Below are 16437 nucleotides of genomic sequence, written 5' to 3' on the forward strand. Positions count from 1 at the left end.
GCCGCAGAGTATTGCTCGCGTACTTATGGCTTGAGGGTTGTCACCAAGCCCAGTTACTAGTAAGAACAAAACAAGGCAGGGGGTGAGATGGTCTAGCAACGCATCGAACTCATCAGTAAGTAACGCAGTTGGAGTCATGCGGCATCTGAGTCTCTGAGGGCCCCAAACTGCCATGTCAGACCCTCGCTGTGAGCCCAGCAGAGGCAGGTAGCGCTTCATCTTTCACACACTGACACTAGGATAAGTTGATGTAAGTGAAAGCAAGCACATGGAGATGCTACTCACTAATTTCACACTGGTCTCCTTCATAGCCCGAAGGACAAATGCATTTTCCCAAATAGAAACACGTTCCTCCATTGAAACAGGTGGTTGTACAGTTTGCTGAAAGAAATAAAACAGGCGTTTCACTAATATGAACTCAGCCTGAATTGGCCTTAATGTTTTCTGCTGCTCATCATAAATAAACATTGAGTAGGTTTAAAAAAGTTGCATTAACATCTTTTCATCTGGTTTACAAAGGAAGACTGAAATGTGGGGGTTTTTTGTACATAATGCTTTACAGGGGGACACACACAAATCAATATAGAAAGAGACAAGTGAACAATACAGCAGTGAGATCCCTGAGGACAGACTGTGTCACATCTCTATCAATCCTCACACGTAAAGCTCGTTGAAGGATCAAGTCGCTATTGCTATTGAAACTGCCGGTGTCTGATAAAAGGAGCACAACCTAGGACTGAAAGTTACTTCTACAAGAGGATACTTCGCTACAGTTCTTAATGCTTTGGGAGGTTTGAGGTTTAGCTAGAAAGAAACCTTTATAAGTTTTTGCCGTGGGGTGACATAGAAGCAAATGCTGTGTCTCACCTGCCAAATTACTTACATAGTATTAGATGTGACTTTTCACCAAACAGCTGGGATTCACATTAATCTTACAGTTCAGTATCCTTCAAGACATCGGGAGCTTTTCATGACAATGTACTTTGGAAACATTTTCTACATACAGTAAAGGTCTCATCAAGGACTAGATACAAGTCAGAGGGACTTTGACCATACCAGTTTGTGCAAGCATACCTAAAGGTCTAGGAAGGTTCCCATTATTTTGCTGGAAAGCCCACAAGGACCTTTTGCATTTAGTCATTACTTCATATAGTTCTGCAACAATAAACGCAACGTGATGTTCTGTAATCTCTGTCATGAGCAGGTCAGTTGTATTTCTGCAGGAAACTACTTGTTTTTTTACTACGTGGTAGCTTGGACTGTTCCAAATTACTGTTCTGAACAACTGATTGTTCCTTTTCATCCCTTCTGAGCCACAATGCAGCAACAAAAATGAATAGATCACTTATTTTTTCATGTGTCCAGATGCAACAAATTAATGGACTAATTAGTAAAACTAATTTTACTCCATGAAACTAGAGTTCAAAAGCAATCATATTCTTTCCTAGGCCAGAAATATAAGTGAATTTTGTGGTAGGTCCCACAGCTTTCAATGGATCACCTGAAGAGATCATCTAAATTACCCTTCACTGAGCTGGTGTATATGGATGCCTGCACATCCAGCTGCAAAAGCACTTCCAGCAGCTCTCAGGTTCTGCTAAAACATCTATTTGAAGAATCATGAAACAACGCCTTTTAAAACTTAAGTCATCGCTTGCCTGACTTTCCAAGATCCACTCCCAGAGGAAAACTAGCACAGAGGAGTAAAGAGAGGTTGCTGAATACAGAGCCTGGGGGGGTTCAGCTGGCAGTTACCTTTGTCGCAGTTGATGCCGTAGAACCCCGGGGGGCAGATGCAGAGGCCAGGGGTGATGCAGAGCCCACCGTTCATGCAGCGAGGAGCACACAGCGCTGAGGAGCAGGAAGAACAGAAAAAAACATCACTGATATGATAGCAACTGACTATTTGAATACACAGCGCATTGTCTCCTTAAGCTACTTTTCCTTCTGCTGAAGGTAACAAGTCACCTTTGTAAAGCATCTTTGTAAGTGGGTTAAATCAATTACATCTCTGGTTTGTATCTGGCAATTTGTATAGAGCGTTACTAAAAAAGGTGAAGAATAAATTTTGTTCAAATCTGGTTCCATACGTAAGCGGAAATTGCCTCCTGTACAGTTTAATTCCAAACTGGGGAGAGCAAAGTGCCCACCTACGCCCACGGGATACTTGAACGTCCCCCCCCCCCGCCGGCCCCGTCTCTATAACTGGACTCTGGTGCTGCAGCTGGTGCCTCAGCTCTGCAGACAGGACTGTGTCTTCAAGGGCTGCGCTCGCAGGGGTCAGCAATTCAGTGGGGTTCCCAGGCAGGCTTTACAGTGAACCCCACCTGAGCATAAGCATGGATGCCTCATTTAGGCTAGGGGAGCCTGTCCCATGGCCCGGTTTGGTGGCCAGACTATTCTGCATGCTCCCTGTGAACCTCCTCCAGAACCCCTGGGCTCTCCCAAGCCTTCTCTGCAGTTGTGGCCACGCCACAAGGCTCTTCCAGGGAGGCACGTCAGGTGGCAATGCTTCATTTTGTGGTTGCCCACAAATGGTACATGGAGCGAGGCTGGGCCCATACTAGTGAGTTAAAACAGCACCCAGGCATGGGGCCAAGTGGGGGAACAGGATCATGCATCTCGTGAAATTGTTGGTGCCACTCCTGGCACAGCTTTGTCCCCGGACAACCAGCAAACCCTTGTGGGCACAGCCCTGGGGTGAGCAGCAGCCACAGGCTCCTCCCAGCAGGGAGTTTGGAAGGCAGCTTTTTGGAGGGTAAGAGAGTTTACTAAACATACGAATGCAAACTGCACCATTCCAGTTGGCCTCCAGGCCAGAGAACTCATCCTTTGTACTTAATATTTTGGATGTAGCCAGAGCGTCTGGGGGCTCAGTGAAGGATGCCGTTGGAATAGGATGCCCACGGGGATGGTTTGCTCCATTTGCAAGCCATCCCTGAGGGAGGTGAGGGAAGAGATAGGAAGAAGAGCTAGTTTCCTTGCCAAGTCACTCAATTTCTTGGTCCCTCACTCCTGGAAATGTCTTTGGGGCTATTAGTCACTAATGGAAAGGAAAAGGAGACTCTTTCCTTCATCTTCCCATCTTCATTGTCAGCCTGCCTCCAAATTAGATCTTATCTCCGAATTAGGTATTATCTCCAAATAAACGAACGCTGAACAACAAAAGTCCTGTGCTTTGTTTCCCAGCTAGTCCTCATTAGCAGAAGAATTTTATTTAATCTTTTTGCCAGATGGATTCCCTGTGATTAAGGATCACTTAGCTATTGTGTCAGTTTTTGTTAAAAGCAATCTCTTGGAGAGAAAACATCTTTCTTGCAGGCAATTAATGTTTCCATTAGGCTGTGGATGATGATAGTAATTCTCTTACATGTGTGGACTCAAAACATATGAAATCTTCAGGAAAGGCCATTCTTTTAGGGGAGGCTGCAGCGCGGTAGTTACAGTTTTGTTGAGATTATCGTAAAGAAGACAGTTGAGAAGATTTTTTTTAAATTACCTTTCTCACAGTGAGGCCCGTAAAATCCATCCGGACATTCACAGACATGTCTTTCGTTGCAAAATCCTCCGTTTCTGCATCCTCCTGGACACTCCGCTTCATAAAACATAATGACAATCTTAATTGGGTATTGCATACTTCAGCTGTCAGCTGACTTTTGGTAGGATCAATATGCCTCTTTGATGCAACAGTAAAAATATTTGCTGACAGACAAGCAAATGCTGACAGAAATGGAAGTTCAGCTAAGACCTCCTCAAGAGAAATTAGTTTCTTTTTTGTTAGTCTACAAATAGAGGTTTCATCGTGCATTCAGACAAACGCATGATGTGCTTGTTGATGGACCGTGCATTTCCATTGCTCTGCTGTTCTGTAAGTGCATGAGCAATGTGGATGCTCTGCACAATCCAGCACTTTCTTCTCTGTGCGGAAACGAGCAGGCAGCCGATGCAGGACTTGCATCGCTGGTTAGACCTGCCCTTAGCACACAGAACCAGTTTCAATTTCTGCAGCCCTAATTAGACTGCACTGCAACTTGCATTGAATTAATGACTACATCTGTTACTACTGAGGTGACAAAGTGATGAAATCTCTATTCAAATGAAAGAGTCAGCTTCAAGGACAGATGAAAGAAGATCAGAAAGGAAGATGAAAGCACTCCTGCACAGTGGCCCTATATCATCATCCAACTCATTCACATCTCAACTATCAATCGAACACTGCTTAAAGCATTTGGCAACACTGCCTGCATTATGCAAGGATGAGAAATACCTCTGGGTACCATCACCATCCTCAAAACACCAGAGTCCATCGAACAAGAGGCAAAACAAATCGAACCCTATGGAAGCCCATGAAAACATGACTGCTGGGTAGAAAAACAATTGCTCAAAAATACCTTTCTAGATGTCTCACAGAGAGGGCGGCAGGCAGGAGAGGCTGCCTACTGCCATTAGAAAAAGAAAACATCACTTGTGATCAGTGGTACCAGGGCCACAGGGCAGCTTTAGCAGAGTAGGCATGGCCTTCTCATCTTGATATTAGATGACACATGCTGGATGACACTCCAAGTAGCAACGTTCAAAAACTCTGAGGTAGACCAATCTGTCTCAACCCAAACTCTAAGGCCATCTATTAGACAGCAATTGGCCATAACGTTGGCATCACATCTTTTTTTTTTTCCCTTTAGTGTAACAGTGCTATAAACATACATGACTGACAACACCTGACAACAGCATCCCTACCTCTTTTCCATTCCCTCTTTGGGAAGTGCCGGCACCTACCATCCTTAGGCTGTAAAAGTGTACCATGGATTCACACTGATTCCCAACTGAATAATACCTGAGTTCAAACTGAAGTGTTAAAGTCTTTAAGGTGCACTTGTTTAAAGTGGCAAGGAGTACCAGGATGTCTATAAATTCAGGAGGGTCAGGTTGCCTGAAACATTTTTACAGCCCGCAGAGATTCTTTAAACTGCAACTCCTATTAATACAGTGGAAAACAGGAAAACACCATCCTGGACTTAGAAAATTTGAATGATTCTCCCTTCTTCTAATATTTGAGTCAGGTGACATATCTGTTAGACTCATACACAAATAAACTTTTGTTTTTGAAAATTTAGCTAATAGCTGATTAAAGCCACAGGAAATGTTTGCTGCTATAACTACAAGCACTATTCTGCTGCTCTCATGTAATAGCTCCTTATTCAGTGGCATACGGAGGGTAACTCCGAGACTAAAGAAAAGGAAGGAAAATCTGATGTACTGGTCAGGTAGCTGGATATTGTGTACAACTGCCAAACAAACAGGAAAGAGAGAGGAGGAAAGATGTAATTTTAAAATGCTCTTCTAACCAAGGCCATAGATACATGAAGCAAAAAGCTGTTTGCAGCAGTAGTAATAGTGGTAAAGGCTTTTGGGTCTTATTGTGTTCCAACAGTGTACTCTAGGACTCTTTCTGGAAATGGTTCTCCCTTAGTACCCGAATGCAGAGCTGCTATTCATTATGGAAAATGCATGGTTAAATACATACCATTTCAAACTGAAAAATAGGAAAACATCATTTTCTGTGCGGCCACCTCTTAGCCACAACAAATCCTCTCCTCTCCCACAAAATTGCTCCCTTGCTCCCCTCACTTCCTCTAGCAGGGGCCCTTCCGGATGGCCAAGAATGACTGGAAACAGTGACCGGGGCCCTGGCAGGAGGAATCAGAGCTCCTTGTCGTGAACAACATCTTTCAGAGGAAGAAAAGTCACCCCTACTCTAACACCGGCCAGTAAGGACATTCTCATCCTTCTCAGCATCTGTCCCAAAACTCTGCGGTGTCCACCTTACCAGACAGAAGGCAGGAATGGGAGTTATCTCAGTACACACTGGAAGAGATAGGGTGAGGAAACTCCTCTGCCCATCTCTAGAGTTTGGAAAATCACCCTTATGTCTCTCAGCTGGCTCTGAAAACAAAGGACTGGGACAAAAATCACACCCATCTTTCCTGAGAGGCCATATGATGCAATACTGCTAAATTGTTAAATGTTGCATCTCATATTGAAATGGTAACAAGAAGAAGAAGAAGTAATAGTACAGAACCGTAACTTGGAGAAATGCCACTACTAAAGTGAGTTTGGAGCCCTCTGTAAGCCACATATTTTCACAAAACAGACCTGTAACTCTGCAGTTCCTATTAGATTCCCCCAACACAATTTCCAAAGTTTATTAAGTTCAGTATCTTTGAACTGAACTGAAAATAAAAAGATAGCAAATGTTTTGTGTTGTATTTACATCAGACACACAACTTCATACATGAGATCTGATTGATTTTGCTTCCATTAAGCCCCCATTTTCCTTCCTGTTTCTCTGCCCACTTCTTCTCCCCCTCCTCCACTTTCCCTGGGCTAATTGGCAGCAGGAAGGCTTCGAAGGAGACAAGCAGCTTTGCTATTTAGGTGTAGTGAGGTTTCAAAGAATAAACAGCTCCTGCTCCTCCTGCTCGCTCTTTAAAGCCACACTATAGCCAATTAGCTCAGAGAAGAGCGCAGAGAAGAAAGTGTGGGACTGGGAACGAAGATTTAATAGAAGACTAAAAATCTTGCTGTTTGTACATCAGCCCTGTCCTGGGTTAATTTGATATAATTGCACATGACATGGGGTAACTGCCTTATCTGAGACACTGATTTTTCAATTTCCACAGCCTCAGTTCAAAGTGATAATTATAGCTGTTCGTAGTGTAACAAATCAATCCAGGAAGGCTTATTACACAGTGCTTATGGTTCATATATTGGTTGATTAAACAGATTCCCTCCTTTCCAAGTAAACATTGCAATAACTTCATTTTGCTCTCCTTCTACCAGTGCATCCTGTGTGTGTTTACTGCTTGATGACTGCCAAGTATTGAGGACCAGCTTCCACCACCTCACGTGTATCCAAAACTAAGAGATTGCCATTTGAGCTCCAGAGAAGGTAAAATTTTGCAAAAATGTTCTGGTTTAGGATTTAGGCATTTGTTTTGGATGTGCAAGTTGAGATTTAAGGAACTGTTGAACTAAGGCACCAAACAGTATTAATTGAAGTCAGTGTCCCCATTACAGATCCCAGAAGTTCAGCTCTCCAAATTATGTGCCATTTCTGGAAATGTGAGCCTCAGCTTGTTTTCACAGGACTAGCTCTCCTCTAAGTACCTCAAATCACTTGCTAACAGGTGCTTCTCATACGATACATTTCTATTAACCTCCTTGATGTGATGAGCTATGAACAGGAGGGGAAAAGTCTCCAACCCAGTCTGCTAAAGGAGATGTAGTTGGCAGTAAGAAAAAGGTTCGTAAACATGTGGTAAATATACAGCAAATCCACAGCCAGAACCAGAACAGCGTGGCATTCACCACCATTGTGACACATTGTGTGACCACATTATTTCCATCTTCTCTAGCCACTATCCTGAATGAAACATCAGAAAGTTAGGTGACCAAGTCTAACGGTATTTCGGCATGTCCTCTCTTTAGCATTACCTTGCTGACAGGTTTTAAAGAAGATGGCGTTCTGAGGGGTCTGGAGAATAATATTGCCTTCTGAATTCATTATGATCACATTCACTTCAAATGCAGCGACCCCATCTTGTTTTCCAAGGCAAGGAAATCCAACCTGAACAACTTAAAAGAGAATAACAACAATAATATTTATATACTTATATATCATAGAATCATAGAATCACAGAATGGTTTGAGTTGGAAGGGACCTCAAAGATCATCTAGTTCCAACCCCCCTGCCATGGGCAGGGACACCCTCCACTAGACCACGTTGCCCAAAGCCTCATCTATATCTATATAAGCCTCATACCTATATACATATAAAAGTATGCATTGAAATACTAAAAAATGCAGACAATATTTATATTTAAGCTTTAGAGTAACGCCATTGATGAAAACCTGTAGCACAGATACATAGATCACCTTATTCATAGGCGGCTCCAGGACCAGAAGTACAGCAGCACAGGAGATGAGCCTCTGCTCATTTACTGACATAACCCCAACAGTCTACAGCACAGACAGCGATCTTAATACAAACATACTTTTGCTTGTAGATGAGGCAATTACTCATGTGGAGGTATCTAAGGATAGAGCAAAACAAGCTGGAAGCCTCCATTCAATTTTCTAAGCTGAATTGATCACTTCTTTTGAGTCTAAATTTTGCAGACTCTCATACGACTTCTACAAAAACATCTTACACATTTTGGAAAAAAAATGTTACTTTAGATATGGTTTGCTGTTTTGGATATTGCAATGAATACGTAAATAAGATACTGATTTAATCAAAACTTACTCCATAAAGTTGTGGCAGGATGGTACACTTGATAAATGAGATCATGGGTGCAAGTACTTAAAAAGAAGACATAGACACATCACTCTGACAGAAGGTGTTAAGTGTAGCAGTATTTAGAGATTGCCTTTTGTGTTGGGTTTGCGTGGCAGGGTTTTGGTAGTGGGGGGGCTACAGGGGTGGCTTCTGTGAGAAGCTGCTAGAAGCTCCCCCTGTGTCTGATAGAGCCAATGCCAGCCGGCTCCAAGATGGACCCGCTGCTGGCCAAGGCCAAGCCAATCAGCGCCTCTGTGATAACATATTTAAGAAGAAGAAAAACACTTAGAGAGGGAGAGCTTTTGCAGCCGGAGAAAGGAGTGAGAAGATGTAAGAAACTCTGCAGACACCAAGGTCAGTGCAGAAGGAGGGGGAGGAGGAGCTCCAGGCGCCGGAGCAGAGATCCCCCTGCAGCCCGTGGAGAAGGCCATGGTGAAGCAGGCTGTCCCCCTGCAGCCCATGGAGGAAGGATGAGGGGGTGTAGCGATTCCACCTGCAGCCCGTGGAGGACCCCATGCCAGAGCAGGTGGAGGCACCTGAAGGAGGCTGTGGCCTGTGGGAAGCCCACGCTGGAGCAAGTTCCTGGCCGGACCGGTGGACCCGTGGAGAGGGGAGCCCACGCCAGGGCAGGTTTGCTGGCAGGACTTGTGACCCCGTGGGGGACCCCACGCTGGAGCAGTTTGCTCCTGAAGGTCTGCACCCCGTGAGAGGGACTCCATGCTGGAGCAGGGGAACGATGAGAGGAGTCCTCCCCCTGAGGATGAAGAAGCGGCAGAAACACCGTGAGATGAACTGACCGTAACCCCCTCTCCCCGTCCCCCTGTGCCGCTGAGGGGGGGACAGGTTGAAGCCGGGAGTGAAGTTGAGCCCGGGAAGATGGGAGGGGTGGGGGGAAGTGTTTTAAGAGTTGATTTTATTTTCTCATTCCTCTACTCTGTTTTGCCTAGTAATAAATTAGATGAATTCCCTCTCTAAGTTTGGTCTGTTTTGCTCGTGACGATAATTAGTGAGGGATCTCTCCCTGTCCTTATCTCGACCCACAAGCATTTCGTTATGCCTTTTCTCCCCTGTTTGGTGAATGAGGGGAGTGAGAGAGCGGCTCTGGTGGGCACCTGGCCCCCAGCCAGGGTCAACCCACCACACCTTTCCAGTGAAAAGTATTCAAACACTTTTGAACTACAAAGAGTTTAAGTAAATAATTAAGGCCAGTAAATCTGGAATATTTTAATAAGGGAGCAAACCCGCTACCTCAGAGCTATGGAATGCTCTGCTGTGATTGTCACAAGTGATCTTAAATAATCAGATGAAATGATTTTATCTCTTTTCTCCAAAATTGGCTCTTCCTAGCTGCTTTATAAGTTAAATCCAGCTAACAGAAATTGTTTATTCATTTCTTCCGAAGCTGGCCTGAGATTTCAGAACCAAATATTGAGCTAACAGCCCTACATTTGGTTTGTTTTAAATTGCTTGTTATAAAAAAAATGGCAAGTCATAATCGGGCCATTTTTGTTATTTGTTGCCTTGGTATAATACAGAATAATTTATTGCTGAAACACATTCTGCTTCTGGTAAGTTCTACAGACTGAAAGGTCTGTTGCAGTTTTCATTATAAAGCAACTTCATTGTTGAAGCACTTTTACACCAATCTTTTAAAAGACCATCATAAAAAGCATGTAACCATGTGGTAAGAAGGAAACTCTTACAGTGGATTAAATACAGTTTAAATGCAGCGAACTTCTTAAACTGTGGTAACCTTCTTAAGCACAAGTGCAGGAAATCAGTGCTTGTATTGGGATATGTGTGACTTAGCTGAGCAAATTGCAATAGGGAGGAAGATACGACAGAAGTTTAATGACGGCACTACAGTCACATCTAGACTTCATTGAATTGGTAGCAAACTCCCCTGAGATTTGGCTGTGGGTTTAAATGCCTAGGGCAAAGACCGGGAATGCATCTTTCAGGGCTGAAGTCTGAGGGGACAGGTCAGAAACCCCTTACGCCAGCACTCCCCACCCTGGAAGCATCCATATTTTTTGACTTCCCATATGTCCGAACTCCTAGGCAGGCAGAAATGCAGTAAAGAACCCTCCTGCGAGCAATGAGCACCTGGATCCTGGCTGAGCTCTGCAGTGGTTCCGAGCCGAAACAAAGTCCCTAAACTCTGCCTGAATCCTTGCCTGTTTATGCCTGTTTGAATAATGCTAAGCATATACCAACAGCACTACGGTCAAAACAAAGCATAGAGCAAAAGTCCCTTGCATCCAGAACCCCAGCCACGCGCTCCCGTGGGCTACTGAAGTTCTCAGCAGGGCTGTGGCAGGGCAAACCTCAGGTCTGGTCCCCGCTTCCCAGATTCAGGATGCAGTTCACATTTGCCCGTCACTGGCTAAAAACAAGAGGAAGGAACCACAGCTCAGGACTTGTCTCTGCTAGCCATCATCCCACCACCAGGCCACAGAATTGCCTCTTCCGCACATTTAGATTTCTGCGTCCTCTGGAGTGCTTGCTCTGGTGTCCTGAGCCTGGCCAGTGGGATGAGGGGTGCTGCATGAAGAGCATGAAGCAGCGCTCTGCCAGCAGCCCAAGCACGTCAGCTTGCACCGGCGACACCGGCATGGCACCATGCTGGCTTTTGCAGACAGGGACAGGAGGGGCTGGCTCAGGTCACTTAGGGGGCCAGCTCCTTCTCCATCGCAGGCCACTACATTTCTTCTGGGCGCATCCCAGTACGTGGTTTTACTTTCCTCAGTGTGGTGTTCAAGACACTAATCACTGCTACTACCAACAACGCCTGACTTTGTTTTGAACTTGCTGACCTCAGTTTGAAGCACAGAATCTTCGTAGGCTTGACACTGTGAAATGAGCTGCCAGCCTCTTCTCATTGGACAGGTACCCACGCTCCTCTCAAACATCTTCTTTTGGACAAGCTGAGTAGCCTCAGTTCTTTAAGCTCTCACTGAAAAGCATCTTCTCCAGCCTTCTTAGCATCTTACCATGTGTCTAGGTGTAACAATACCCGTGTTGTGAGCACTGATTCAGGTAGCAGTCCTGGGACATGGGGATGGGATTTTCAAATGAGTCTAAGGAACCTAAGTGATTTAAATCTAATTTAAATTTGAGGACAATTTGATACCTCATCTCATTAAGGATATACTGGATTGGAGAAAGTTAAGAGAAGGACAACAAGGCTACACCCTTAATTGTCTTTAGTGTAATCTTTTTCAACACTTTTTCAAGAAATAACTTGCTACTGTTGATTTGTTACTTAATACAAGCTTGTGATTGAATTTCTTCTGACATGCATATGTGTAGAAAAATGCTTTGCTAATCCAGGCAAACTAGACTAGGTTTGTCAGAACTGTTTTGCAAACATATAAATTATAGAAATAACTACCAAGGAGCAAACATTCACTATTTTTATAGCATGTATTTATTTAAGGCTGCTTAGTTAATTTTGGCCAGCTAGCAGGCAGTGTAAAAACACCACCATCATGCTAGTGGCTCACTGTTAAATAGTGTACATGCTTCAAATACTGTACGTGTACTGATTATCAGTCGCTGTTAAACACCCGACTCACTGTAATGCCAAACAGGACTTAAATACAGCTTATATGTACTAAGCGCGGTGGTGCACTGCACACGATCCACGTAAAGAAATACCATGGACGTGCCCGTATTAGTCCTGGAGCTGAGGTACCAGTGCTGCAAACAGGGGAAGTCCTTTTTGGCTTTAATCAGACCTCCCATCATGATGGTTAACAGACTTTCTGCTGGAACTGTGAGATCTCATCTCTGGCCTCCCTGCACTTGTAGATTATGTTTTCCTAAACACAGTCAGAAGGGGGTCATTTTGGGCTAGCTTTTCTGGATAGTTAAAAATTAGAGGAGAAACTAGCTTATATTAGAGGATGCTGAGTGCAGAGCTTCCCACATATCTCACCTGCTTTATATGGAGACAGAAATAATGCTTAACGAGAACTTTGCCTTCATGACTTTTTTAGTTACTTTTAAATGTCTCCACTTGCCAATTTATCGGGCTTGCAACCTAGTAAATTGCAGCAATTATGGTACAAATCTTATAGCACTCTTCACCCAAATCCATTTTCAATACCACTCATTCAGTCCATGCTGAATGGAGAGACCAATCATTAATGTTAGATTCCAGGTGCCACAAGCAAAAAGCTGTGCTGCAACTTTACTTCAACGTCATTTTACAACAAGTCGAAAATGGAGGATAACAAACTTTCAGAATTTATACATTGAAAAAGCGAAGAGAAAGGAAGACTGGTCAAAGATGTAAATCTGTGTGTCAGTGTTCCACTTGCAGCCCCATCCCCATGTTCCATTTCTCATTTCTTTCCCATTTTAGGTTGGCTAAGGCTGATCATGAAACCACGATCACTAAGACACTACTGTCACCCAGATGTACATTTCTGCCATCCTGCCAGAGACTACCACGTATTAGCCTTGGAACACCTCAGAGCAAAGTGGATTTGACAGCCTCTCACGGAAAGCTTTTTTACTCCACCCGGCTCACTGTGCACCGTGGTGCTTCTGGAGCTCTCACGTCGGCTTGGGCTCAGCCTCTGCTGTGAAGTTATAAGCTCCAGCGAAGGACTAAGAATGCACCAAGGGAAAAGTGGTAAATGATAATATCCTAAGCTAGAACTTGCGTCTTTGAGTTGAATGCCTGATGACAACAGCTGACCCCACCTGAAAGTAAAACGTCCACAAACTGCAACCTCTGAGAAACAGAATAATTTGGTAACTATTCCTTATACTGACGAAAGATTTTGTTTTACAAAAGTTGTACAACTTAAGTAATAGCATTCACGCACATGAATTTTATGCAACAATTTTGCACAATTTTCTGCTGATTTATCTACACATAAAAGCTCCATTGGCTCTGACAAAATATGCTGCTGCAGTCAGGAAAGGCACTCACAAACTGTTCAATGTCAAGCACTGTGGCAAGCATTTCTTTAGCAATAAACTTCAAAACTGCAATTCATAATAAAATACTTAGACTTTACTGGCTGTGGAATATTTTTTACAGGAACACGATTTATAATATCAACAGCACAAACCTGATGCTTTATGAGGAACTGTTCCAAGCAGAGGGATATTTATAGTTGGATCAGCCATTATGCCTTTATCCAAAGAGCGCAAAGACAGGAACTCGTAGAAGTACTCAGCCTATGACAAAATAAATGAAGAATCGATATGTATTTTAATTGCATTCACAGAAGCAAACTATTTAGCATATAAACTACAGCAGAAAAATACTACACTTTTCATTATGCCATTCACTGGGTTTGTTTCTATTATTTCCCTGAGTGCTTCTTCACCTAAGCATAATTTTCAGATAATTTCCTCTTATTTCAGAGATTGCAAGTGACCATACAGTAATCAGGATGCAGTGTAACAGCAAGGAAAATGGCATGCATATAACAAACAAATGTTAGAGGGGGAAGACATTTTTAACAACCCACCCCTTTTATCTGGCAGACCACAAAAAATGTATGAACAGTAGGCTAATTCTTAAAGCTGGTTTTTCTGGGCAGAATCTTTCTGGAACTGACTGGTGAGCCTGGATGACCCACCTGCACCACGAGTATGTCTTAAAGGACACACTCCCATGTGTGATACCAACTGTGGCGTGAAAACATCCGAGCTTGCTCTTGGTTGATCTGCATGGCACATTGCCTTGGGGAAACAGTGCCGGGCAATGAATAGCCCCGTTACTGGAGTGCCATGCTAGGACACATATCTTGTTTACAGCACTGACTCTGCCTTGTTCAACATCAATTCGTTAAATTGTTCCAAGGGTGGAGCTGAGAGCTTTCCTACAGAGTTGGCTTCATGTCACTCATGATTAACCGCAACAGAAATTATTTGTTTTGGTGATCCCCAAAAGGTGTTAGCATGATTTAAAAACTACTTTCCACTATCTTCATCCTACTCCTGATATGCACCTGCACTGTGGCACAGATTGTAGGCTTTGGTACTTTCTTCCATGGGACCCTGGCCTCTCTTTGAGTCATCTGTTCAATATTTCTTCATATTCGATGCAAAGTGACATCATGCGTCTGCAGCGGAGCTGTACACACCATGTACACCTCAGATGTACGCATCTCAGCAAGTCACTGGAGATGTCCACTACTGTCAATGGCACAGCTGAAGGTGTGCAGAGCAAGTGGAAATGAACCTTTTCCCTAAAGTCTGGCTTCTCATTTACCCTGAAGCATATGAGGGATCACAGGTAATTGTACCTGCTGCTTGCAGAAAAACACTTGAGACCTTAGCATGGGCACTGGCAAAAATGTGTCTTCATCCAGCAACTCACTGATAGTAGAGAGTATTGTCAGGTCTGCTTTTAACTGAAGTAGTGAAACAGAGATTAAAGCCAAAATTTTATGAGTACTTTGGGCTGATAAATGGTATTTATTTTATGTCTACAAGATGGCAGTCAATGCCCTTAGCCAGAAGACTGTCCTTTTTCTCCTGTAATGTCCTGGCTCTCTGGTACAAGAAAGTTGTCTACTTGCTGGAATGAGACCAATGAAGGGCCACAAAGGTGCTCAAGGGGCTGGAGCATCTGACATACAGAGGGAAGCTGAGAGAGCTCAGACCATTCAGCCTGGAGAAGGCTGAGGGGTGATCTAATTAATGTGTATATGATAGGGGGGGGCGTAGAGAAGATGAAGCCAGACTCTGCTCAGTAGTGCCCAGTGGCAGGTCAGGAGGCAATGGGCACAACACAGAAAACTCTGTCTGAACCTGAGAAAACACCTTTTTACTGAGTGGGTGACTGAGCACTGGCACAGGTTGCCCAGAGAGATTGTGGAGCTTCCATCTGTGAAGATACTCAAACCCCAGCTCAACACAGTCCTGGGCAAGCGACTCTAGGTGATCCTGCTTGAGCAGAGAGGTGGACTGGATCATCTCAAGATCAGACTGTCTGGTGTCAGGTCAACCTCAGCCCTTCTGTGATGCTGTGCTCTGCTAACTTGAGCAGAAGCCCCAGCTGCATGTGACAGACCATCTCCCTTTAGCTCCTGGTGACACCAGCAAAGTACTCATGAGCTGTGTAGAAAAGTCGTTAGGAAATTCCTGATCAACCCTGGCAGCACATCCACAGCAAGGAGACCCCAAACAGCATGCAGGGGCTACACCCCACACAGACAGTCTTCAGAGGGTGTTGTGTAGGCACGGAGACCTCAGAGGAGGACTCGCAAAACAATAGGGAAGGGAGCGATGAAAGTTTTTAAGGGTGAGTTCGACACATGGAGTGTATGTATGTGGGAGGGAGAGGGGACATGGAGAGAAGCACTAAAACAGGAGATGAAAATTGAAGTCTGGGGTAATGTTCAAAAGGCTGTTTTTAATTAAAGACATTTTTTCCAATACAATATACCATGCCAAAATATGAAAACAAGCCATAAAGTCAGATTGTGAACATTTTTGTTTTCAAATAAAACTTTGGTTCAGAAAAATAATTATATGTCTCCACACATCTATAGAATAGTACAGTGAGTGAGTCAATGCTGTACTGTCTGTTTCTCATTGGTTAGCTTTGATGTTTGGTTATATCTAAACCAGGTCATAATGGGTTGGGATATTAAAACATTATGTTCTTACTATTCTAGTAAACAACAACTGGTAACTAGACCAAATAGCTCCACTCCCTTATTTCCATTCCAGCCACGCTGTTGTAGCAGGTCAGCTTGTGAGCCAGAGCCCTGATTTGTAGGAAAGTAACTGGAATCCCATTTTCTAGTCGAAACGATGCTGAAGGACAAAGACAAAAAGAAAGTTTGCTGTGGGAAAGGGGACTGATTTCTGCATGAGCCACAATACTCACCGCCTTTCAAGGAAGGAATTCCTCTAACCAGAGTAGAGGCGTAGCAGTGATTAGTGCCTGAGGCAGGAGTATATTCTGCTCACGCGTTAGAAAGATGGGAAGAGACATTGCACAAGCAAAAGCCTGCTCAGGAGGAAAGCCTGCATTGCACTGGGGGGAAGATACCTGCTCTCACCATTACTGTACAAAGGTTTGTACACTTGCTGAGTTGATAAAAACTGAACTTCTTGCAATG

General features: G+C 43.9%; 1 protein-coding gene across 1 annotated transcript in view; it reads right to left on the reverse strand.

The window, feature by feature from the left end:
• WIF1 (WNT inhibitory factor 1) overlaps positions 1-16437 on the reverse strand; it is a 45817-nt gene that overhangs the window by 7656 nt on the left and 21724 nt on the right. The window contains exons 3-7 of the mRNA XM_054813510.1: positions 13426-13534; positions 7495-7635; positions 3500-3595; positions 1756-1851; positions 286-381 (exon numbers count right to left, since the gene is read on the reverse strand). Coding sequence (XP_054669485.1) covers positions 286-381; positions 1756-1851; positions 3500-3595; positions 7495-7635; positions 13426-13534 — 538 coding nt within the window. The remainder of the gene's footprint in view (positions 1-285; positions 382-1755; positions 1852-3499; positions 3596-7494; positions 7636-13425; positions 13535-16437) is intronic.

This window comes from Grus americana, chromosome 1 (assembly GCF_028858705.1).
Source record: "Grus americana isolate bGruAme1 chromosome 1, bGruAme1.mat, whole genome shotgun sequence".
Taxonomy (NCBI): Eukaryota; Metazoa; Chordata; class Aves; order Gruiformes; family Gruidae; genus Grus; species Grus americana.